The sequence below is a fragment of the Gadus macrocephalus genome, chromosome 19 (genome assembly GCF_031168955.1).
Source record: "Gadus macrocephalus chromosome 19, ASM3116895v1".
Taxonomy (NCBI): Eukaryota; Metazoa; Chordata; class Actinopteri; order Gadiformes; family Gadidae; genus Gadus; species Gadus macrocephalus.
In genome coordinates, this window is record NC_082400.1 from 1,712,905 (window position 1) to 1,737,500 (window position 24,596).

The 24,596-nt window shown below is 50.8% G+C and overlaps 1 protein-coding gene across 1 annotated transcript in view; it reads left to right on the forward strand.

The window, feature by feature from the left end:
- Positions 1-24,596, forward strand: part of LOC132447841 (uncharacterized) — a 144,843-nt gene that overhangs the window by 78,248 nt on the left and 41,999 nt on the right. Inside the window, 1 exon segment of the mRNA XM_060038833.1 lies at positions 8,535-8,599. Coding sequence (XP_059894816.1) covers positions 8,535-8,599 — 65 coding nt within the window.

The following is a 24,596-nucleotide window of genomic DNA, read 5'->3' on the forward strand; positions in this document are numbered from 1 at the left end:
AAGATGAGTACCGCAACGAGCGAGGAAATAGTCGATAAAAATGGAAATGTCAGCTCGCCAGTATGGCAGTTCTTTTGGATTTTACAAGTCAGACCGTAGTCAGACTAATGTTGTCTGTAAATTATGCAAGACCATAGTACCCGGCAAGACTGGGAGTACAACAAACGTATTTTACCACCGTAGCCGCTCTCACCCTTTGGAGCACAGCCGTATAAAAAAAACGGCCAACAACATCTGCAAATGCAAAAGCAGCAGCAGACCACCATGGAGAGGTACTCGGCATCAGTGCCTTAAGACAAAACATCCAAACGCTACAAAGACATAACCCAGGCAGTGGCATATCACATAGATATGGATAAGGATATGCTTCCGCTTTACCGGTGAGAAGCCCGGTGTTTCAGTTCAACTCGTGACCGTGTCAACAGGTGACCAGCCGAATGCGTCGCTTGTTGTCGTGGCTACGCCAGCAGTTGGAAATCGGGACCAGAGACGTAGCTGTCCTTGCGAATGCCTCTTTGATTTGTTTTTCAATAAAATGAATAGTTTAGATGTTACAGATGTAAAGGTAGTCTACCTCAGTTTTACTTGAATTTCTTCTATGTTTACTAAACACTGCATATATTTAAAAATAAAAATGTTATTCACCAGAGGGTGAACTTTTTTGCACTGAACTTGCAGTAAAAAATATATAGTAGATGGTTCTTCTCGGGTCTCAGGTATCTATATGTTTACATTTTACACTTTGCACATGTTTTTGGAACACTTAATTTTTGTTAAGCACTTTATTATTGATAATTGTTAAGTTTTCATCGGGATGGTATTTATTTGAGTGTTTTCCATGGCTGTGTTGTTGACATTCATTTCCATTGTCTGCCTACAACCAAAAAACGATGTAGATTTTCGGGAAACTCTCATCTGGGCGCTTTCAGCATTCTCTGTCAACGCTCGGTTTCGTCCTTCTCCGCCCCCTCGCCCCCCTCCTGCCAACCCAACTCCGTTGTGATTGGTTACCTTCCTTGAAGCGCGCGCGCAGGCAGATTTGGCATATGGGGGCGCGGCAGGAGTGCCTCTACGTAGATGATTTCCCGGAAATGTGAACAAGTGAATCGCAAACGTTGTCCCGAGTGTTTAGCGCTCTGCACAGCCACCCCAGACTGTCAGCAGGGAATACGTCGAAATACATGTACGTCATTATTTGAAACTTTGGTATGGTTAAACTTGACTATCAATCATTATAACAACGTTTATAGGTCATAAAAGTCGAAAAAGCATAATAGTTAAGATAAAAATAAATTAAAAAAAAGTATATTTTTCTCCTGGTCCTTATTTTAAATAGGTCATACAAATAATCGATAATTATCGATATCGACCGATATGAAACACTTATATCGTGATACAGTTTTCAGCCATATCGCCCAGCCCTACCTCACGCCCTCGGCAACTCCGAGGGCGTGGTTAAAAAAAAATGGTTCAAAAAAAAAGTTTTTGAACCATTCTTAGTCTGGCCCCTCACCTGAGACCACTCTGCCATGAGAGACCCTACCAGGAGCACAAGGCTCCAGACAACACAGCCCTCAGGTTCACAGGGACACGCAAACCTCTCCACCATGATAAGGTTACGGTTCCAGGAGAGGCAGTAGGTAGTGCGTCGCCTAAATTGCCCCTGTACACCATCCGCCCCTGCATATAGGGTTAACATCGGAGAAATGCTCCCATTCAGAATGCATTGGTTTACATTTCGTTCTGTCGAGCACGGTTATTTCAAATTATTTAGGATATTTATTTTCAGTTTTTGAGGAGGTCTGCTTCAAAAATGCAAAAATGGAAATATTGACAATATATATAACTAGAGGGTGCACTGTAATATCTACACACACCCCTTCTGAAGCCTCTCTCTCTCTCGTTTAGTTTTGTGGAGCACTTTAATTGTCTGAGAAACGCACGTTCTGTGGAGCACGTTCGTTTCAGTCTTTGAGGAAGTCTGCTTAAAAAAATCGGAAATATTGACATATATATAACTAGAGGGTGCATTGTCTGCGCACACCCCTTCTGAAGCCTCTCTCTCTCTCTCTCTCGTTTCGTTTTGTGGAGCACTTTAATTGTCTGAGAAACGCACGTTCTGTGGAGCACGTTCGTTTCAGTCTTTGAGGAAGTCTGCTTAAAAAAATCGGAAATATTAACATATATATAACTAGAGGGTGCATTGTCTGCGCACACCCCTTCTGAAGCCTCTCTCTCTCTCTCTCGTTTCGTTTTGTGGAGCACTTTAATTGTCTGAGAAATGAGCGTTCTGTGGAGCACGTTCGTTTCAGTTTTTGAGGAGGTCTGCTTAAAAAATCAGAAATATTGACACATATTGTGGTAACTCGGTTTGGTAGAGGGGCTCAAGTAAGGACCAGGCAGGGTGTGAGGGTCCAAAGCCTCAAACGGCGGTTTATTATATTCGGTTTCGTATCCACACAAGCGCACGCTGTACATCGAAGTCGGGGGGGGTTGCTCGAGTCGTCGTCCACGTGTCCGCCGTGCGGCTCACTTTACGGTCTCGGTCCTCTGCGTCGTCCTCTCTTCCACTCGACTCTCCTCGATCTGTCGTTTGGTGGCCTCCTTTTAACACCTGGGTGCCTCCTGCCCAGGTGCTCCTCGTTTCCCCGATTGCGGCTCTCGGGAGGTTGGGATTTGTCGCCGGCTGTTGGCCACCGGCGGTATATCCCGGCCTCGACTCTCCCGAACAGGGGGCGTGGCACCGGGGGAATGCCACACACTCCCCCCCTTTGCCTATGCCCCTCCGTGCGCGGGGCCCAGCCCCCGCACGCATCTCGGCGGGACAGAGCGTCGGCGTTGGTGTGTTCCCGCCCCGGCCTATGCTCCACGGTAAAGGAGAAGGGCTGGAGGGACAGGAACCACCTCGTTATCCGGGCATTCGTGTCCTTGGCGGTGGCCATCCACTTCAGTGGGGCGTGGTCCGTCACCAGGACGAACTGGTGTCCTAGGAGATAGTACGTTAGTTTAGTGACGGCCCACTTAATGGCCAGCGCCTCCTTTTCTACGGTGCTGTAGTTCCGCTCGTGGGGGAGGAGCTTCCGGCTGAGATAGGTCACCGGATGCTCCTCTCCGTTCCGGACCTGGGATAGGACCCCCCCTAGTCCCACCTCGGACGCGTCTGTCTGGAGGGTGAAAGGGAGGTTAAAATCAGGGGTGACCAGCAGCGGCTCCTTACATAGGGCCCCCCGTAGGTCCTCGAAGGCCCTCGTCGCTGCCTCAGTCCAGTGGACCCTATCCGGGAGGGCCTTCCGGGTGAGATCGTTCAGGGGGCAGGCTAGGGTGGCATACCCCGGGATAAAACGCTGATAATACCCCACCAGCCCCAGGAACGATCTCACCTGCTTCTTGGTCTGGGGTTGAGGCCACTCCCGGATAGCCGCCACCTTGTCCTCCTGGGGTCGCACGTTCCCCCTCCCCACCCGGTACCCCAAATAGGCCGTCTCCTCCCACCCCAACCTGCACTTTGCAGGGTTGGCGGTAAGCCCGGCCGCTCGTAGGCCGTTGAGCACGGCCCGCACGTGCTTGACGTGTTCGTCCCAACTGGCGCTGTGGATGATTATATCATCGATATATGCTGCGGCGTAACTGCTGTGCGGCCTTAGGACCTGGTCCATCATCCGCTGGAACGTAGCGGGGGCCCCGTGGACACCAAAGGGCAGGACAGTGTACTGAAACAGGCCCCCCGGCGTCGCGAAGGCCGTCTTCTCCCGGGACGACGGGGCCAGGGGGACCTGCCAGTACCCCTTGGTTAGGTCCAGCGTGGACAGGTACCGGGCCGGTCCCAGCCGCTCGATCAGCTCGTCTACTCTAGGCATGGGGTAGGAGTCAAAGTCAGACACTTCATTCAACCGGCGGAAGTCATTACAGAACCGGTGGGTCCCGTCCGGCTTGGGCACCAGCACGATAGGGCTAGCCCAGGCGCTACGGGATTCCTCAATTACCCCCAGTTTCAGCATCCGCTCCACCTCGGCTCGGATGGCGTTGCGCCGGGACTCGGGTACCCGGTAGGGCGGGATCCGAACCGTCACCCCCGGAGCGGTCCGGATCTCATGGGAGATCACCGAGGTCCGCCCCGGCACGTCCGAAAACACGTCCCGGCTCTGCAGCACCAGCTCCCCTAGTTCTTGTCTCTGTGCGGGGCTGAGGTCGGTCCCCATCGGGACGTCAGGGATCGCGGGCCAAGCCATTAAGGCCATGGGGGCCCGTAGGGGAGGGTCGTCCTCACCCCGCCACTGCTTTAACAGATTCACATGATAAACCTGGGTGGGCTTGCGTCTCCCGGGTTGCCTCACCTTATAGTTAACGGGCCCCACGGCCTCTACTACCTCGTACGGGCCCTGCCATTTCGCGAGAAACTTGCACTCGCTGGTTGGAACCAGCACTAAGACCCGGTCGCCTGGTCGGAAGTTCCGCACGCGCGCCCCCCTATTATACACGCGCGCTTGGGCCTGCTGAGCACGGGCGAGGTGGTCTCGGACTATGGGCCAGACCTTGGCCATTCGGTCCCTGACGAGCTCCACATGCTCGATGGTGGTCCTGTGTGGAGAGGGATGACTCTCCCACGCCTCCTTCGCCAGGTCCAGTATTCCACGGGGTCTCCTCCCATAAAGGAGTTCGAAGGGCGAGAACCCCGTGGAAGCCTGGGGCACCTCACGAATGGCGAAGAGGACGTGGGGAAGCAACTGGTCCCAGTTCTTCCCGTCCGCCTCGATGCTCTTTTTGAGCATCCGTTTGATGGTCTGGTTAAACCGCTCGACTAGCCCGTCCGTCTGCGGGTGATATACCGAGGTCCGGAGCTGGGAGACCTGTAACAGTTTTAGTAGCTCCTTGACTACGCGGGACATGAAACAGGAGCCTTGATCGGTGAGGATCTCCTTTGGGAGCCCCACCCGGCTAAAGAGTAATACTAGCTCTCGGGCTACCGCCTTGCTAGTCGCCGCACGCAGTGGGAGGGCCTCGGGGTATCGGGTCGCATAATCTAATATGACGAGGAGATATCGATGTCCCCAGCTCGTCCTGGGGAGGGGTCCTACGATGTCCAGCGCTATTCTCTCGAAGGGAGTCTCAATAATGGGCATCGGTATGAGCGGACTCCGCTCCACTGCCCGCGGGGCTACGCGCTGGCAGTCGGGACACTCCTGGCAGTAACGCGCTACATCTCTGCGTACCCCGGGCCAATAGAACCGCGCCACCACCCGCTCTCGCGTTTTGTCCATGCCCAGATGTGCGCCGAGCAAATGTGTGTGGGCCATGAACAAAACCTTAGACACGTACGGTCGCGGTACCACCAGTTGTTGTACTACCTCCCCCTCGCGTACGTCGACCCTGTACAGCAACCCCCGCTGAGTGCAGAAGTGGGGGTGGGTCAGGTGGCTCACTGAGTCCCTCACCTGACCGTCGTGGGCGACCACATGTCCCCACGCGTGCCGCAGGGCATCGTCCCGATGCTGGGCCGTAGCGAACTGTCCCGGTCGGGCCGAGTTCTCCCCCCCCGCCTGGGCGAAGTCCGATAGCTCAGTTAGGGGGGAGCTCTCGGGCTCCTCGGGGGTGTTCCCCCTCTCGGAGGCGGTAACGGTGTCGGTGCTGGGCCCCGCTCCGTCTCCCGGTCCCGGTCGCGCCTGGTCCCCGGTAGATCGGGGCGGGCTTCCCGGCGCCGACGGTCCCTCTCCTCCGGAACCCGGCTCGTCGTCCGTCTCGGTCCGCGCGGCGGACGGTCGGCGGGTCGCTCCCAGGGCTGGTCCGTGGTCGGCGGCGGTCGTCGGGACGGGTCCGGTCTCCGACCCGGACTCTCGCGTCGGCGGGCGCCTTGCCCCTCGCTGGGCCGGGAGTCCGCTTCGGCCGGCCGGACGGTGCAGCTCTCGTCCCCCCTGGTTCCCCCTCCTGGGGCTCCAAAAGCGGGTGAAGATGGGGCAGTCCCGGCCAATCAGGAACGGCACCGGAAGGGTCGGTACTATCCCGGCCCGGGCGACGAAGACCCCCTGTGGTGTGCGTACTACCACGTGGCAGGTTTCGTACGTCCGGGTGTGGCCGTGTACGCAGGAGACCTGCATCGGGGTCCCCGGCCTGCCCCCGGCTAGGTCGGCCCTCACCAGGGTCACGGCACTCCCCGTGTCCACCAGGGCACCTGCCAGTTCTCCAGCTGGCGCACGAGGTCGTCCACGGTCTCAGGGTGGTGGTGGGCCAGCACCCTCCGGGCGTCGGGGGGCAGCTGTCGCACGGTGTTGTCCACCACGACCCGATCCACGGGGCTGGGTCCCGCTCCGTCTACCAGCCACCTCCGGGCTAGCCGACATTGGTGGGCCACCTGGGTCCGTACGGGTCCTCGGACGTCGAACGTCCACTCGTGGAAATTGAGGGCCTTCGCAGCAAGGCTATGTCCATAGTAGGCCAACACGGCCGCCTTGAGTGCGGTATACCGGCCCGCGTCCCCGGGGTTGAGGTCCTGACTCGCCTGCTGGGCGGGTCCGGTTAAAAACGGGGCCACTATACAGGCCCACTGGGCCTCTGGCCACCTCTCCCGGGTTGCCACCTGCTCAAATGTTTCTAGGAAGGCCTCGACATCGTCGTCGGGTCCTAGTTTTGTGAGCCGACTCGTCGGGGCGGTGGTCGGCGGGTCGCGGGTGGCCTGCTGGGTCAGGCGGAGCACCGCCTCCGTCAGCAGGGCCAGGCTGGGGTCCGATTCTCTCGGGCCGGCTGGTCCTGCGGCTGTCCCGGGGTTCTGCATCTACGTCCGCGGGTATTCACCTCCGCGAACGGAGGAACCGCACAGGGAAAAAAAAATCAATAAAAAAAATCACGGAAAGCCACTGCCACTACGCGGGGAGGGGTCCTTACCGGGAGCCGCACGTGGACCGAGTTGCCTGCATTCTCCACCATATGTGGTAACTCGGTTTGGTAGAGGGGCTCAAGTAAGGACCAGGCAGGGTGTGAGGGTCCAAAGCCTCAAACGGCGGTTTATTATATTCGGTTTCGTATCCACACAAGCGCACGCTGTACATCGAAGTCGGGGGGGGTTGCTCGAGTCGTCGTCCACGTGTCCGCCGTGCGGCTCACTTTACGGTCTCGGTCCTCTGCGTCGTCCTCTCTTCCACTCGACTCTCCTCGATCTGTCGTTTGGTGGCCTCCTTTTAACACCTGGGTGCCTCCTGCCCAGGTGCTCCTCGTTTCCCCGATTGTGGCTCTCGGGAGGTTGGGATTTGTCGCCGGCTGTTGGCCACCGGCGGTATATCCCGGCCTCGACTCTCCCGAACAGGGGGCGTGGCACCGGGGGAATGCCACAATATACTGTATAACATTAATTGTCTGAGAAACGTGCGTTCTGTGGAGCACATTCGTTTCAGTTTTTGAGGAGGTCTGCTTAAAAAATCTGAAATATTGACCTATATATAACTAGAGGGTGCACTGTACTATCTGCGCACACCCCTTCTGAAGCCTCTCTCTCTCTCTCCCTCTCTCTTTCTCTCTCTCGTTTCGTTCTGTGGAGCGCGATAATTGTCTGAGAAACGTGCGTTCTGTGGAGCATGTTCGTTTCAGTTATTGAGGAGGTCTGCTCAAAAAATCGGAAATATTGACATATATATAACTAGAGGGTGCACTGTACTGTCTGCACACTCTCTCTCTCTCTCTCTCTCGCTTGAAAAACGCTCCCATTCAAAATGCATTTGTTTACATTTCGTTCTGAGTAGCATGGAAACATCGGAGAAACGCTCCCATTCAGAATGCATTTGTTTACATTTCGTTCTGTGTAGCACGAAAAAAGTCAGACAATCGTGCTCTGGGACACGATTCAATAGATTAACGTTTGTGCGCATGAGCACGAAATCAGGTGATACCGGGTTGGACGGACAGGCATACAGATAACCCAAAGAGACAGAAAGATCAGCTATGTATTGTCAACATCATCTTTATTAAATAATCAAATTTTATGACCTCATCGCATGACATAATAATCTAGAACAGACTGCAGGTTATTCATACAAAGTGTTTAACATACACCTAAGACACACACACACAAACTCACACACATACACAAACTCAGATACACACGCCAACAAATTTGAGATACCCACACGTAAACTCACATATACACACACACAAACACACACAAAATCAGACCCCCCCCCACCCACACACACAAACCCAGACACACACAAACTGAGACACACACACGCACACATACACACACACACAAACTGAGACACACACACACACACACACACACACACCCACACACTCACACACAAAGTCAAACAGCCACAAGCTCAGACACACACACTCACACACAAACTCACACAGACACAAACTCAGACACACACGCTGATAATAATGCATCCATAATGATCTAATGAAGACTGAATTACATATGGTAGACATATTTGTGTCGGTGTGTGGTGGGGAGGGGGGGGTGTTTTCCCATATGATTAAATTTAGAAACCCACCTTTATTTTAGATTAATATATATTGATAATAATATAAACAACATATGTTTGTAGGTTATCGGAGGACGGATGTTAACGGCTTCCAAGTTCCAACCTTCAGACAGCCTCACCCCGCCATGGTAAGTGTGTGTTTGTGTGTGTGTGTGAGAGAGAGAGAGAGAGAGAGAGAGAGAGAGAGAGAGAGAGAGAGAGAGAGAGAGAGAGAGAGAGAGAGAGAGAGAGAGAACATTTGTGTATGTGTGTGTAATTCTGAGAGAGAATGTGGTGTGTTTTTCTGTGTATGAGAAGAGAGGCTGTGTGATTAGTGTAGTGTGTGAGTGTGTGTGTGTATTTTTACGAGTGTGATTTGTGTGGGTGCGTGTGTGTGTTTGTATGAGAGAGAGAGTGTGTGTGTGTGTGTGTGTGTGTGTGTGTGTGTGTGTGTGTGTGTGTGTGTGTGTGTGTGTGTGTGTGTGTGTGTGTGTGTGTGTGTGTGTGTGTGTGTGTGCAGGTGTGAGTTTAAAGATGCTAGCAGGTGCATGCTCTTTGGCTAAGGGTGGCCAGCAGAGGTTGTTACCTCTATGGCAGGGGTAACCAACACTGTGCACGTGGGCATCTGGTCGCCCGCAGGGCATGTTCTAAAAATAGCACTCTTTGCCCTCTTTGCTTAGACAAGCTAGCGAGCACAACTTAAATCTTGAGCTAGATGCAGGGTTTACCCACAAAATAAAGAAACACGGGGCAGAAAAGACAAAGAAAACTTAACATTCCCTGAATGATTGGGAGGAAGTTATTTTTCACTACTGTGAAAGACAAGTGTGTGTCTTTTTTGCGGGCGACTCTTGTGACGGCCAAGCGGCACAATGTGGAGCGACGTTACATTACCTGTCACAATAGCTTTCAGGCTAACTACCCTACAGGCAGAAAAGACCTGTGAGTTAAAAGCAGCTTTGTCTATTTTCATGAGGCTGGTGGAAAAAAATCACAAAGAGCAACTGAATCCTAATTTAGAGCACGTTAGGGTTCAATAGCTGCTGCACCAAAGAGCAGAACACAGAGACAGGACCAACAAGTCCGCCAAATTTTACGACCGTATAGGTCGTTTGTACTGCCACGGATTACTGGGTAGTGTCATTAGCAGGCATGGCTTGTCTTACCACTGCTATGCTGATGATACACAGCTCTACATCAGGACAACCCCCACTTCTTCTGCCCCTCTGCCAACATCCACACTGACCACCTGCCTGGAGGAGATAGAGGCGTGGATGAAGCTCAACTTCCTACAACTTAACAGCCATAAAACGGAAGCCATCCTTGTTGGCACGCCACATCAGCTCCGCACCCCCACCATCACCAATATCACCTTCTCTGGCAAAAACGTCCCCCTTTCCACATCCGTCACCAACCTCGGTGTTAAAATGGACCCACAACTTAATTTTGACACCCACATCAAACACCTCTGTAAGACAGCTCACAATAGCTTTCACCTCAGGAACATCGCCAAACTCCGCCAATCACTCACCCTGGCTGATGCAGAGAAGCTCGTCCATGCCTTTGTCTCCTCCAGGTTGGACTACTGCAATGCACTCCTCATTGGGATCCCTGGCAAGAGCATCCAGAGGCTCCAATACATTCAAAACAGTGCTGCCAGGGTCCTGATGAGGGTGCGCAAGCATGACCACATCACCCCCATCCTGAAATCACTGCACTGGCTCCCTGTCTCACTCAGAATTGAGTACAAGGTCTCCCTCCTCACCCACCAGTGCCTTCACGGACTTGCCCCCCTCTACCTTCAGGAACTCCTCACCCCCCCGACAAACTCACGTACACTCCGTTCAGGATCCACTCACACCCTCCAAACCCGACATACGAAGCTGTGCACCATGGGTGATCGGGCCTTTTCTGCTGCTGCCCCTAGACTATGGAACGCCCTCCCTGACCACCTGAGGGCTCCACAGACTACAGCTCTTTTTAAACGGACCCTCAAAACCCATCTCTTTAAAAGAGCATTCAGCTAAACTTTCTTTGAGGTTCCCCCTTTTTTTAATAGTTTTTTGGTATTTCTTTCTCTGAAGCTCTTTGAGATTCTTGAATATAAAGTGCAGTATAAATAAAATTTATTATTATTATTATTATTATTACGACCCACTGGAGCGTATCAAAAACGAGCGCCTCTACAGGTCGCGGGAGGTATGTATGCCACATATATGTTTTTGCTCTGTGCATTCAGGGTTTTAGCCATTTTATTCAGGTGTAAATGATTTAAGATCAAAACTCAAATCAACGGTTGGAAAAAATAACTCACATTTTTTGCTAAATCTATTCATTTGATGAGTAGGCTATAAGGATATAAGGATACAACCCGGTATAAGGACAACGCCCATACACTTTATTATACTTACATTGCATACCCGGTATCACGCCAAGGCGTAAAATAGATATGTCTGTCCACATCGCAAGGCGTGTTCAGGGTGACGCTTTGCCTGACCAAAGCGTCACCCTGAACACGCGTCCTTCTCCATTCGAAATGAATGGGGGAATAGCACCAACCGGGGGCGATACGTTCTCCTAGCATTTGGTGAAATTGTTACGTAGCCATATTAATCGTTATTATCTGAATGGGAAATGCAATATTTTAGGACAGACACACCATTAAACGTGTTTCTAATGACATTTCTAGCGAGAAATGTACATTTTCCTTGCATAATCTTCAGTCAGTGAATGTGTATGATCTTTATTAATCTTTATTATCTGAATGGGAAATGCAATATTTTAGGATCGATTCACCGTTAAACGTGTTTCTAATAACATTTCTAGCGAGAAATATACTTTTTACTTGCATAATCTTCAGTCAGTGATTGTGTCTGATCTTTAGTTTTATAGTTATTAGGAAGATTTAATCGGCTCGCTCGCATGTTTCAACGACGTCAGGTTGCTAGGGACGCTGCTTTCGCTAAACTAGCAGCTCACGTGTTTCCTGCGTTTGTGTTATTAAACCGTTACTTTATGTAACTTTTATTGATATTGTAATAACCACAGGCGAGGTATTGAGCGAAGTAAGCTTGATAGCAGGTTTATTGGATTCCACAATCGGACAGGCAGGCACAGCTCCACCGGAAAACTACAACAACCAAAACTCCCGCCCGGAAGGAAACCCCCGGAACCCCCTCTCAGAAGGCCCGCCCCTTCCTCCCAAACCCTGTGACGCTACAATATCATCTTGTTAGAAACACGTTTATCTGAGAGCCAACCCAGTCGCCAAAAGCATACGTTGACAGTGTACGTTTTCGTGCACACTGGATTACGTCGCATTTCAACATAAAATAGCGTGCTAAGCACACATACACACACACACACACACACACACACACACACACACACACACACACACGCACGCACGCACGCACGCTAACACACACACACACACACACACACACACACACACACACACACACACACACACACACACACACACACACACACACACACACACACTAAAAATATATGCAAAGAGAGCTGCAATATGTACTTTAGTTAACAATAAGTTGGTATTGGTCCATGAGATATTCCTATCAGATGTCAATCATCAGTCCAACTTGAGTGCAAATATCACTTTATTCACCGATTCCAATCATTAACATACAATGCCACCCTCAAAGTGCGGTCACATAGAATAACTCCCAAAGTAGAGTGTATTGCCTGCATGCTTGGAAGAGCCAAATGGGGATTCAGGGGAAGTGCTATCAAAGATTTCCCTATCTTTCTTTTTTTATATCTTTAATTTCTAAGTATTTAAGACCTTTTGGGTTTACCTTATTATTTTTTTTGCTCTTGATGTGAAGCTTGTTTTATTATTAATTATTGATGACTTATATTGGTTTATAAAAGTTCAGACAGGTGTGCAACCAAGTAGATAAGAGATGGCCATTTGTAAATAATTTACAGAAGATGACTTGCATTTTGTTGTCCAAGTACCTGTTACTTGGTTCAATGACAATAAAGTTGAATCTAAACAAATCGGATGACTGTTGATACAAAAGGAGGCACATGAAGTTAACGGTCAGGAAAACCAGCTGAGTGTAGAAGGGTTTGTGTTTGTTAGCGCGTTGTGGTATCCGGCTTGGAGAATGTGCCGGGATTACACGTGGCAACGGTTAGTTTAAGCCGACTTCTGCGTTTATTTCAATGATCACAGACAGGACTTGGGTCTCCGTGAGTCTCAAGCCTCTGCAGTCAATGCGTGTCTCTGCCTCTCCCGTGCTCCTGGTTTGTAGCCTCTCTTATAGTGGCTCCGGGCCTTCCTCCTCCCAGCCGCCAGGTGTCCCCCATCCCGCTGATTGGGGGGAAGGACCAGGTGCTCTCCGTCGCCGGCTGGTGGGTGGGGGTGGTATACCCCGTCCTTCACGGTCCCACGGGACCGTTCAGGCCGAGGCTTCAGGGGCGGGATGCCACACTCCCCCCCCGTTTGCTCAAGCCCCTGGCCTCTGGGGAACCCACCCAGGCAGGCATCCCGACGTGACAGGGCGTCGGCGTTGGCATGCTCTCGGCCCGGTCGGTGGTCCACCCGGAACCGGAAATCCTGGAGAGCCAGGAACCACCGTGTCACCCGGGCGTTCGTATTCTTGGCCCCCGCCATCCACTTCAGGGGGGCGTGGTCGGTGACCAAAGTGAACTCCCTCCCCAGGAGGTAGTAGCGCAACTTCTCCAGGCACCATTTGATGGCCAGGGCCTCCTTCTCCACGGTGGAGTAGTTGCGCTCATTGGGGAGGAGCTTCCGGCTGACGTAGGTTATCGGGTGCTCCTCTCCGGCCCGGACCTGGGACAAGACCCCCCCAAGTCCCACCTCCGAGGCGTCTGTGTGAACAATCACGGGGAGATTAAAGTCAGGTGTAATTAGTACAGGTTCAGAGCACAGGGCCTCCCGGAGCGTCTTGAAAGCCCGGTCCGCCGCCTCCGACCAGGTGACCCGGTCTGGCAAGGCCTTACGGGTCAGGTCGTTCATGGGGCTGGCCAGCGTGGCGTACCCGGGAATGAAGCGCTGATAGTAGCCCACCAGCCCCAAGGACGCCTTTACCTGCTTCTTGGTGCTGGGTTGCGGCCAGGCCCGTATGGCGGCTACCTTGCCTTCCTGCGGCCGCACTGTCCCTCTCCCGACCCGGTACCCCAGGTACGTCGTCTCCTCTCTCCCGAGGCGACATTTGGCCGGGTTAGCGGTGAGGCCCGCCTTCCGCAGCTCTCCCAGCACGGCCCTTAGCTGGCGGACGTGGATATCCCAGCTGGGGCTGTAAATTATGATGTCATCAATATATGCCGCCGCGTAATCCTGGTGGGGCCTCAGGAGCTGGTCCATCATCCGCTGGAAGGTGGCTGGGGCGCCGTGTACCCCGAAAGGGAGGACGGTGTACTGGTAAAGTCCCCCCGGGGTGGAGAACGCCGTCTTTTCCTGGGCCGCTCGGGTCAACGGCACCTGCCAGTACCCCTTGGTCAGGTCCAGGGTCGACAGGTACCGCGCCGGGCCCAGGCGCTCGATTAGTTCGTCGACCCGGGGCATGGGGTAGGCGTCGAACTCCGATGCCTCGTTCAGCCGCCTGAAGTCGTTGCAGAACCTAAAGGTACCATCTGGCTTGGGCACCAGGACCACCGGGCTGCACCAGGCGCTGCGTGACTCCTCTATCACCCCGAGCTGCAGCATTCGGCGCACCTCGGTCCGTATGGCCTCCCTCCGGGCCTCTGGGATCCTGTAGGGCGGAACCCTTACCCTTATGCCTGGCGCCGTCCGGATGTCGTGGTGGGTGACTGCAGTCCTCCCCGGCAGGTCGGAGAACACGTCCCGATGCTGGAGGATGATCTCGTCCAGGTTGTGCCTCTGGGCCGGGCTGAGGTCCTCCCCCACCGGGACCTGCGGGATCTCCTGCCGGGCCGCCAGGGACAAGGGAGCGGGGTCGGCGGGTGTCTGCTCCCCCCCCCTCCACTGCTTCAGAAGATTGATGTGGTACAGCTGAGTCGGCTTTCGCCTCCCTGGCTGGCGGACCCGGTAGTTCACCTCGCCCACGCGTTCCACCACCTCGTAGGGTCCCTGCCACTTGGCCAGGAACCGGCACTCCGCCGTGGGGACCAGGACCAGGACCAGTTCCCCTGGCTGAAAGGTCCTCAGCTGGGCTCCTCGGTTATAGACCCTCGCCTGGGCCTGCTGCGCTTGCTGGAGGTGGCCCCGGATGATGGGCCACACCCGTGCCATGCGGTCACGCACCTGCTCCACGTGGTCCACGGTGGTGCGGTGGGGGGACGGCTGGCTCTCCCAGACCTCATTTGCGATGTCCAGGATCCCGCGGGGCCTACGCCCGTACAGCAGCTCGAAGGGGGAGAACCCGGTGGACGCCTGGGGGACCTCCCGTACCGCGAACAGTACATGGGGTAGTAGTTGGTCCCAGTTCTTCCCGTCGGCTTGCATGGCCTTCTTGAGCATCTGCTTTAGGGTCTTGTTGAAACACTCGACCAGGCCGTCCGTCTGGGGGTGGTAAACCGAGGTCCGGAGCTGCTTCACCTGCAGGAGCCTGAGGACCTCCTTCATCACCTGTGACATGAAGCACGACCCCTGATCGGTGAGCACCTCCTTTGCTATCCCTACCCGGCTGAAGAGGAGCAGAAGTTCACGGGCGACTACCTTGGCGGTGGCGGCGCGCAGGGGAAGGGCCTCGGGGTACCGGGTGGCGTAGTCAACTAGCACCAGGATATAGCGGTGGCCCCGGCTGGTCTTGGGAAGGGGCCCCACGATGTCTAAGGCCAAACGGTCGAAGGGGGTCTCAATGATGGGCATGGGAATGAGGGGGTGTCTAGCGGTGGACCGGGGGGCTACCCGCTGGCACTCGGGGCACCCCTGGCAGTGGCGCTCAACATCCCGCTTAACTCCCGGCAAATAGAATCTGGCTAGGACCCGCTCCCGGGTCTTGTCCATGCCCAGGTGGGCCCCCAGGAGGTGGGTGTGGGCCATAGAAAGCACCTTACTAACGTAGAAACGGGGCACCACTAGCTGTTCCCTCACTCCCCCCTCCCCGGAGGCTACTCGATACAACAGACCCCCCCTGGTGCTGAAGTGCGGGTGTGGTGTGTGACTCACCGAGTCTCGGGCCTGCCCGTCATGAACCAGGACGTGGCTCCAGGCGTGCTTGAGGGTCTCATCCTGGAGCTGAGCGGTGGCGAACTGGCTGGGTCGGGACGAGCCTTCCCCCCCCTCTGGTAAGAAGTCCGAGAACTCAGTAAGGGGGGAGCTCTCCGGGTCTTCCGGTGGGTCTGGTTGCTCGGAGGCTGTGAGGGTCTCCGGGGTGTCGGGGGTAGGTTCCGGTGTCTCGCTCCGGACTCTTATAGTGGCTCCGGGCCTTCCTCCTCCCAGCCGCCAGGTGTCCCCCATCCCGCTGATTGGGGGGAAGGACCAGGTGCTCTCCGTCGCCGGCTGGTGGGTGGGGGTGGTATACCCCGTCCTTCACGGTCCCACGGGACCGTTCAGGCCGAGGCTTCAGGGGCGGGATGCCACAGCGTCTTTAGCGCGGATTGCAATTCTTATTGCAGCCTGCAGGGTTATGCGACAAACATACGGAGGGACGCGGTCGTTGAGCTCCGCCGCCCCACATTGCATGACACGTTAAACTCAACTAGAATCGCCACCATCAATTTGATATCAACAGAACAAAAATAGTCGGAAAGCCTACAGAAACTATAGATAGTTAATGTGACAATCACATTATTAAAAATAAACTTGGAGCAATGATTTACTGAGGAACTCTTTTTTTGGGAGAATGCTTTTGCAGGGAGTTCGCCGCCCCACCTGCCCATACGGCACGCGCCTGCTATAAGGTGTTCCAATCTTAACTTAAGTCTTTAACTATGATGTTTCTGTAATACACAGCCCTGCTCTTTTCTAATTATTATAATTTCTTCATAGATAGACGGTTGATCAGCATTACCTCAAGAATGTAGTCTCTCTGCCGCGCCGCTTGCTTCGTTCGTTTGGAGGACTCTCGCGCCTTCCTTGTATTCAAAATCAGTGCCGGCGGGAGTCTCGGGGAGGGGGGGGAGGGGGCAGGCGGGATGGGGCAATATTTCCTGGTTGCATTCACTTGCAGTCTGACTTTTGAAACTCGCTTTTGTAAATATCTTGTAAAAGCCAAAAAAAAAATAATAATGAGTTTTGCGCTGCCAACTGGGGTGGCAGCTGGGGTGGCAAGGCTCTTTTTAGGGTGGCAGTTGCCACCCCATGCCACCCCAGTAGATCCGCCCCTGCATGGTTGCTATGGTGGTTGCTATCGACCAGCCCCTCTAATCCTTACATGGCTCTAAAAACCACGCGGCAAAGGAGCTGCCGTCCATTGTGTTGTTTTTGTCGTAAACTAGGGTCCGATGGTTAAAAAATAGACAGATATTCCAAGGTATCCTTAAAAGGCAGCTTGGATGTTTTTATTTTCTGCAGTTTAGACTTCTTCTATAACCTATTTTTGAAAGCAAAACACCAAGCTCAATGATTTAATGAGGCAGGGTTATTTGAAACAATTTATTAAATATATATTTGTGAGAGGTCATTCCTTCTCCTCGCTTGCAAGATTTTGGCCTGAAGTTCTTCCCAGACCTACACCCTAGCCATCCAACACGCATATCTGAGAATCAGGCTTCTCTTTAATAATGACAAAAAGTTACTAGAGAAATACACATTAACTTTTTGTTATCTCATAAGCGGCGTGGTGCCGGCTCCTTTTGACCTTTTGACCCCAGACTTCAAAAACGTGGCCACAGGCCAGCTGTGTCTACACACCTTAAGCCACAAATGTACACCTCCATCCCACAAAAAATGGGGACTAGAAACTAACCTCTGTCTTATGTACATTTACTGTACTGTTGGAGGTCACGCCCCTTTTCCGGCCTTTTCGAGATAGCTAGGGAGGCTAAAGTGTTTACACACATTTCCCGGGGCCCCGAGAACGACATATCCGAGATTTGGAGTTCTAGAGATCCGAGTTTTCCCAAATGGACTGTCATTTGGACAAAGCCCCTCAGGAGTGTTGCCTGCAAGACCTAATGGTTCAGAATGTGGTGGAAAAACTGTTTTTGAGATAGGAAGGTCCTACCGCCCTGAAATTTGAATACCTTATTCTAGGGCCTAACTGGGACCTCCGCACCGAAACTTGGCCCGGTCGGACCCTGAGGGCAGGAAGGGGGGGCCCTTCCTGCCTGAAACTTGGCCCAGTCGGACCCCGAGTGCAGGAAGGGGGGGCCTGGACTTTCATAATCTTCGCTCGGTGAATGTGAAGGATGTTTGGTCGGATGTTATGACGAAGAATCATAATGTGAATGGGAATATTCTATAAATGTCTTGATATCATCTTTCGTCTCAACACTTCTGTTACAGCCGCTTAAAGTCTCAATCCGAGAACCTTAAAATATGAATCAATCCATTAGAAGTATGAAAATATCTTCCCGGTGGCGTAACGGGGCAAACAAGGTGTCCTTTGACATCTACATTTCGAGGCGATTGCAACAGTGCCACACATGATCATATTTGAATATGATTCGGGGTAGTAATTAGCTGTCGATTTTGGAGGCCTTTATCAATAATGACCAGCTATAGATTTGCTTCCCGATGGAGATTTTTGACAAATTACATGTTATTTAGCATCTACACGTTAAGCTGAGTCCAATGAGATCAAGCTCGCCCTCTTGCTACACCGAGATCATGTCCTAGACCTAGGTGTACCATGTAAAATACATGTTACCATTTGCTAGAGTGTCATGCTGTGTGTCATTGGACTCAGCTCAACGTGTAGATGCTAAATAACGCCCTCTTACGCCACCGGGAAGATATTTACATGCTTCTGATTGACTAATGAATTGATTCAGCTATTCCCCCAGAAGTCTGGGGTCAAAAGGTCAAAAGAAGCCGGCACCACGCCGCTTATGAGACAAAGTTAATGTTTATTTCTCTCATAACTTTTTGTCATTATTAAAGAGAGGCCTGATTCTGAGATATGCAGGTTGGATGGCTACGGTGTAGGTCTGGGAAGAACTTCAGGCCAAAATCTTGCAAGCGAGCCGCTGGGTGCAGGTGCAACGAGATGGAGCACTTGCTGAGTCATTTCCTGGAGGGCTGGAGCCACAGGTTGAAGCGTATGCGTCCTTTGAGACCCCCTTTGATATATAAGAGACCTCAAAGTACAGCTTACTTAAATGTTGTCGACCTGCAGTCACCTATTGCATCACTTCCTTTAGGGCTTCGGCCTCCTAATTGATCATTGTAGTATAATTGAATGCCCTCTTTCATATATATGATACCTCCACCACTGGGACGTGGCAACAATTCTCCAAATCCATATGGGGAGGGGGGGGGTGATGCTTGTGGACAGTAGGGTTGTACACTAGACATAAATAGGAAGCAAACTAAGGAGAAGGAATGACCTCTCACAAATATATATTTAATAAATTGTTTCAAATAACCCTGCCTCGTTAAATCATTGAGCTTGGTGTTTTGCTTTCAAAAATAGGTTATAGAAGAAGTCTAAACTGCAGAAAATAAAAACATCCAAGCTGCCTTTTAAGGATACCTTGGAATATCTGTCTATTTTTTAACCATCGGACCCTAGTTTACGACAAAAACAACACAATGGACGGCAGCTCCTTTGCCGCGTGGTTTTTAGAGCCATGTAAGGATTAGAGTGGCTGGTCGATAGCAACCACCATAGCAACCATGACGGTCAAGAGACTGGATGCAACCCCGTTGAAAAAAATAGAATACCACCCTACACACTGAGGAGAATAATGATATTTAAATGATTATGACCATGAAGTCTTCATTTGCATGGGTTTACATTTTGTTCTGTGTAGCATGGAAAAATCTGAGAAACACTCCCATTCAGAATGCATTGGTTTACATTTCGTTCTTTGGAGCAGTTATTTTTATTTATTTTCAGTTTTTGTGGAGGTGCTTCAAAGATGCAAATTTTTCTGCAATATTCCAAAATCCAATGGAAAAACCCGTTGGCTTTTTGTCAAGGGAAACCCAGGTCGACGCTCACTTCCGGGTTGGCCAACATACGTCATCCCTCCACCACTCTATACTGTAAAAACACATGTTCAAGTTGAATGATAATGCATGAATCTATTCATGCTATTCATGACAATTATTTTGGCCATGGTGGATCCAGATCTGTTCCGGAGCATTTCTGCACCTCGCGCAACAGCGAAGGGTTGCCAGGTCCTGCCTGCAAAAAACGTCCTGCCCACATACCGTTTAAAATCCACCCAAAATGTCCTAGAAGCAGCCCAAGTTGTTGTTTTAGCAGCGAAATGCATTGTGTGTGCGTGTGTGTGTGTGTGTGTGTGTGTGTGTGTGTGTGTGTGTGTTAGCGTGCGTGCGTGTGTGCGTGTGTGTGTGTGTGTGTATGTGTGCTTAGCACGCTATTTTATGTTGAAATGCAACGTAATCCAGTGTTCACGAAAACGTACACTGTCAACGTATGCTTTCGGCGACTGGGTTGGCTCTCAGATAAACGTGTTTCTAACAAGATGATATTGTAGCGTCACAGGGTTTGGGAGGAAGGGGCGGGCCTTCTGAGAGGGGGTTCCGGGGGTTTCCTTCCGGGCGGGAGTTTTGGTTGTTGTAGTTTTCCGGTGGAGCTGTGCCTGCCTGTCCGATTGTGGAATCCAATAAACCTGCTAACAAGCTTACTTCGCTCAATACCTCGCCTGTGGTTATTACAATATCATTAAAAGTTACATAAAGTAACGGTTTAATAACACAAACGCAGGAAACACGTGAGCTGCTAGTTTAGCGAAAGCAGCGTCCCTAGCAAACTGACGTTGTTGAAACATACGAGCGGGCCGATTAAATCTTCCTAATAACTATAAAACTAAAGATCAGACACAATCAATGACTGAAGATTATGCAAGTAAAAAGTATATTTCTCGCTAGAAATGTTATTAGAAACACGTTTAACGGTGAATCGATCCTAAAATATTGCATTTCCCATTCAGATAATAAAGATTAAAGAGCCCATGCCATTAAAATCACATTTTTCCTATTGTTTGTTAAATAACATAAGTCTGAATAAGTTTGTGAGCTGTGGTAAGTTTGAAATATATGCCGTTTGTCTGCTGAATGCAATAGGCAATGAAAGGAAAAAGGCAGAAGAAATTAGCCGATCTGGATAAGGTGACACTGTGACGTAGCGTTGTCAAATTATTATTCATGGCCCTGCCCACTTGGTTGGTTCAAGTTGGTTCACCCACAATAATTCTGAAGGAGTCGTGATTGAGCTAGTGCTAAATGCTAATACGTGTACGGTAGTTGCTTAGTTCGTAGTAACAGGCTAGTTACAGAATTTTGAATGCAATGGCAGAACGACATCGAAGTACATGAACTGCGACATGCCGCCGGTTGCCGCGAGGCACCACCGCCGCGAAGCACCACCGCCCGGCAGCGGGCAGCCGGGCGGTGGTGCCTCGCGCCGGCAGCAGGCAGCGTGCGGTTCTGTCTACTACAGATTGATGTGGAAGTGGAAGAACCAGAGACGTCGGAGAACCCGACGAAGTCCTTTGTGATTCATTATATCGTCTGGACGTGCACACAGCTTTTGGCCGTGATAATATGTATTATTTGATATAGATATCTATGTATTATATTATATTATGTAGATATAGAGCTCCAGGACTGTAACGCAAGTGTCGTACACTTCCTTGTTATTTGGATAACCGTTCTGCTGTTGGTGTGATGGCGCATAACACGTCGGACTCTCGTCTCTGGTATTTCTACAACGAGACTCGTAGTGGGGGTTATCTCAGCCATGGTTGAGAATGAATTGGGGGAAAGGAACTTTGGCTTTGACTCCCTGAAGTAGGCATGAACCACGACATGGAGGAGAAAGGGATTGTTGACCGCGGTCGTCTCCCGCCGGAGCCTCGCTGCCGATGGACCACCGCCTCGGCTTCAGGAGGCGGTGATTAGCGCTGACCGCTGCCGAGGCGGCGGGAAGCAGGGCTCAAGCGGGATACATTCGCGGCCAACAATCCCCTTCTCCTCCATGTCGTGGTTCATGTACTTCAGGGAGTCAAAGCCAAAGTTCCTTTCCCCCAATTCATTCTCAACCATGGCTGAGATAACCCCCACTACGAGTCTCGTTGTAGAAATACCAGAGAGTCCGACGTGTTATGCGCCATCACACCAACAGCAGAACGGTTATCCAAATAACAAGGAAGTGTACAACACTTGCGTTACAGTCCTGGGGCTCTACATCTAAATAATATCATATAATACATAGATATCTATATCAAATAATACATATTATCACGGCCAAAAGCTGTGTGCACCTCCAGACGATATAATGAATCACAAAGGACTTCGTCGGGTTCTCCGACGTCTCTGGTTCTTCCACTTCCACATCAATCTGAAGAAGACGCGGTCGTTTGAGATTCATAATAGCCTATCGTCTGGAGGCTCACACAACTTTTGGCCGTGATAATATATATTATATATTATGATATAGATATCTATGTATAATATGGGTTTCTAAGAGCCATTGCGATACATCCACCGTAAACAGCGCATGGTACCGTGGCTACAAGCTGCTCAGGGCCAGGTGATAATATATATTATATATTATATGATATAGATATCTATGTATAATATGGGTTTCTAAGAGCCATTGCGATACATCCACCGTAAACAGAGCGCATGGTACCGTGGCTACAAGCTGCTCAGGGCCAGGTGATAATATATATTATATTATATTATATACTGTAGATATCTATGTATAATATGGGTTTCTACGAGCCATTGCGATACATCCACCGTAAACAGAGCGCATGGTACTGTGGCTACAAGATGCTCAGGGCCACACCCCCACCCCCCTCCTTGACCTGCCTTGACACGCCCACCGTAACCAGAGCGCATGGTACTGTGGCTACAAGCTGCTCAGGGCCACACCCCCACCCCCCTCCTTGACCTGCCTTGACACGCCCACCGAAACAGCGCGTTTGGGGGAAGCTCAATGTGCGACTGGTTCGGAGTGGCTGTAACTCTGCACCGCGGCTGAATTTCGGGGACGTCTTTGAATACTGTGTTTGTGGCCCACTAATACCTATATTAAAGCATCCATACAATAGCATGGCATGGGATCTTTAATAAAGATCATACACATTCACTGACTGAAGATTATGCAAGGAAAATGTACATTTCTCACTAGAAATGTCATTAGAAACACGTTTAATGGTGTATCTGTCCTAAAATATTGCATTTCCCATTCAGATAATAACGATTAATATGGCTACGTAACAATTTCACCAAATGCTAGGAGAACATATCGCCCCCTGTTGGTGCTATTCCCCCATTCATTTCGAATGGAGAAGGACGCGTGTTCAGGGTGACGCTTTGGTCAGGCAAAGCGTGACCCTGAACACGCCTTGCGATGTGGACAGACGTATCTACTGTACGCCTTGGCGTGATACCGGGAGAGGGTTAGCTAGGCGCGTCCCGAGCAACCACGAGCGTCCCCGAGACTTCAGAATGTCGTTATTTTCATGACCGCTAGAGGCGCTACCTTTTGATACGCTCCAGTGGGTCGTAATTTGGGGCGGTACAAACGACCGATGCAGTCGTATTTTCTAGGAGGACAGGCTGGACAGGACGGGAGTTTGAGCAGTGGCGGCTGGTGAATTTTATTATAGGGGGGGCAGAAAGTTTGTAAACCAAACCCCTGTAGGGGGGTCTGGGGCCCTCCCCCCCGAAGATTTATTTGTGCTTTTCACATAAAAACGAAGCATTCGGGTAGCCTGGCTCCGCCCGCCTAAGTACTTCCGCTCAATTTGAATTTCCCTTCAGTACTACGTCTGGACCTGCTGTATGTAATTTGGTTTTCTGGCGCCGCCACAGCGGCGCCCAATCAGCGAACAGAGGGCGTGTCTGAGAACAATGACGATAAAGTCGTGCGCCAGTTTGAGTTGTTGTTGTAGGTCGGTAGTTGATTTACAATGTGCAATTTTTCCCTGATAAATTAAATTCGACTAACAAAACCTGCAGCTGTCCTTGACGGACATTTTCGTGCAGACGCGCAAGGTGTTTGGTTTGTGTACAACCTGCGCGTGATTCCCGGCGCAGGACATACGTCAGAACCAAACGTTAGCGATTGATTATGGCAGATCCAGAGTGGCACTGGGCAGATCCAATCATTTTAAACTTCAACAGACACCCGCCTTCAAGTGAGTTAACGTTTGTCAATTGATTGGGTCCAGACTCTCTGTACAAATGAAATGAAATGAAGTGAAGTACGAGAGTCTGGTAGAACCAGGCTAGCATTCGGGTGCATTCTGACAAAATAATAAAGACAAAATAGAACATTTCCTTACAAAGACGAATGGAGCCGGGGAACTAAGTTTTTACTTAATCTATTTGCCTTGTAGAATTCAGCAAGATTAAAAGTGCAAATACATCAATAATAATTGGAAATTACCGGTATACACAAGTTAACATTCTCTCTCTGTCTCTATCTGTATGTGTGTTTGTGAGAGAGTGAGAGTGAGAGAATGTGATTCTAAAAGGGCTGAGTGTGTTACGGACAATCTATTGTGTTGGTAACTTCACTCATAAATCTATCTACAGTTAAGTACGCATTTAGACAAATACGATAAAATATCAATATAATATGTGCAACCTTTTATGTGTGGTTGTTCAAGACACACTGAAGACATGATGCCACCATAGGTTTGCAGAGAACTATATACAATATGCACACTGAAGGCATGATGCCACCATAGGTTTGCAGAGAACTATTTAGAATATGCACACATGAAGGCATGATGCCACCATAGGTTTGCAGAGAACTGTATACAATATACACACTGAAGGCATGATGCCACCATAGGTTTGCAGAGAACTAGACACAATATGCACACTGAAGGCATGATGCCACCATAGGTTTGCAGAGAACTATATACAATATATTTCATTTCCAATTTTTTTTAATTGGATCGTCGACTAAAAGGAACTTCTTTGAGAGACGAAACGGAATTGCGCAGATTAGCAGCCATGTTGAAATCAGCAAGTGACTTGATCGAAGATATCCCTTCACGCTCTTTGCTCGGTTACGTATGACGCAAGCACGT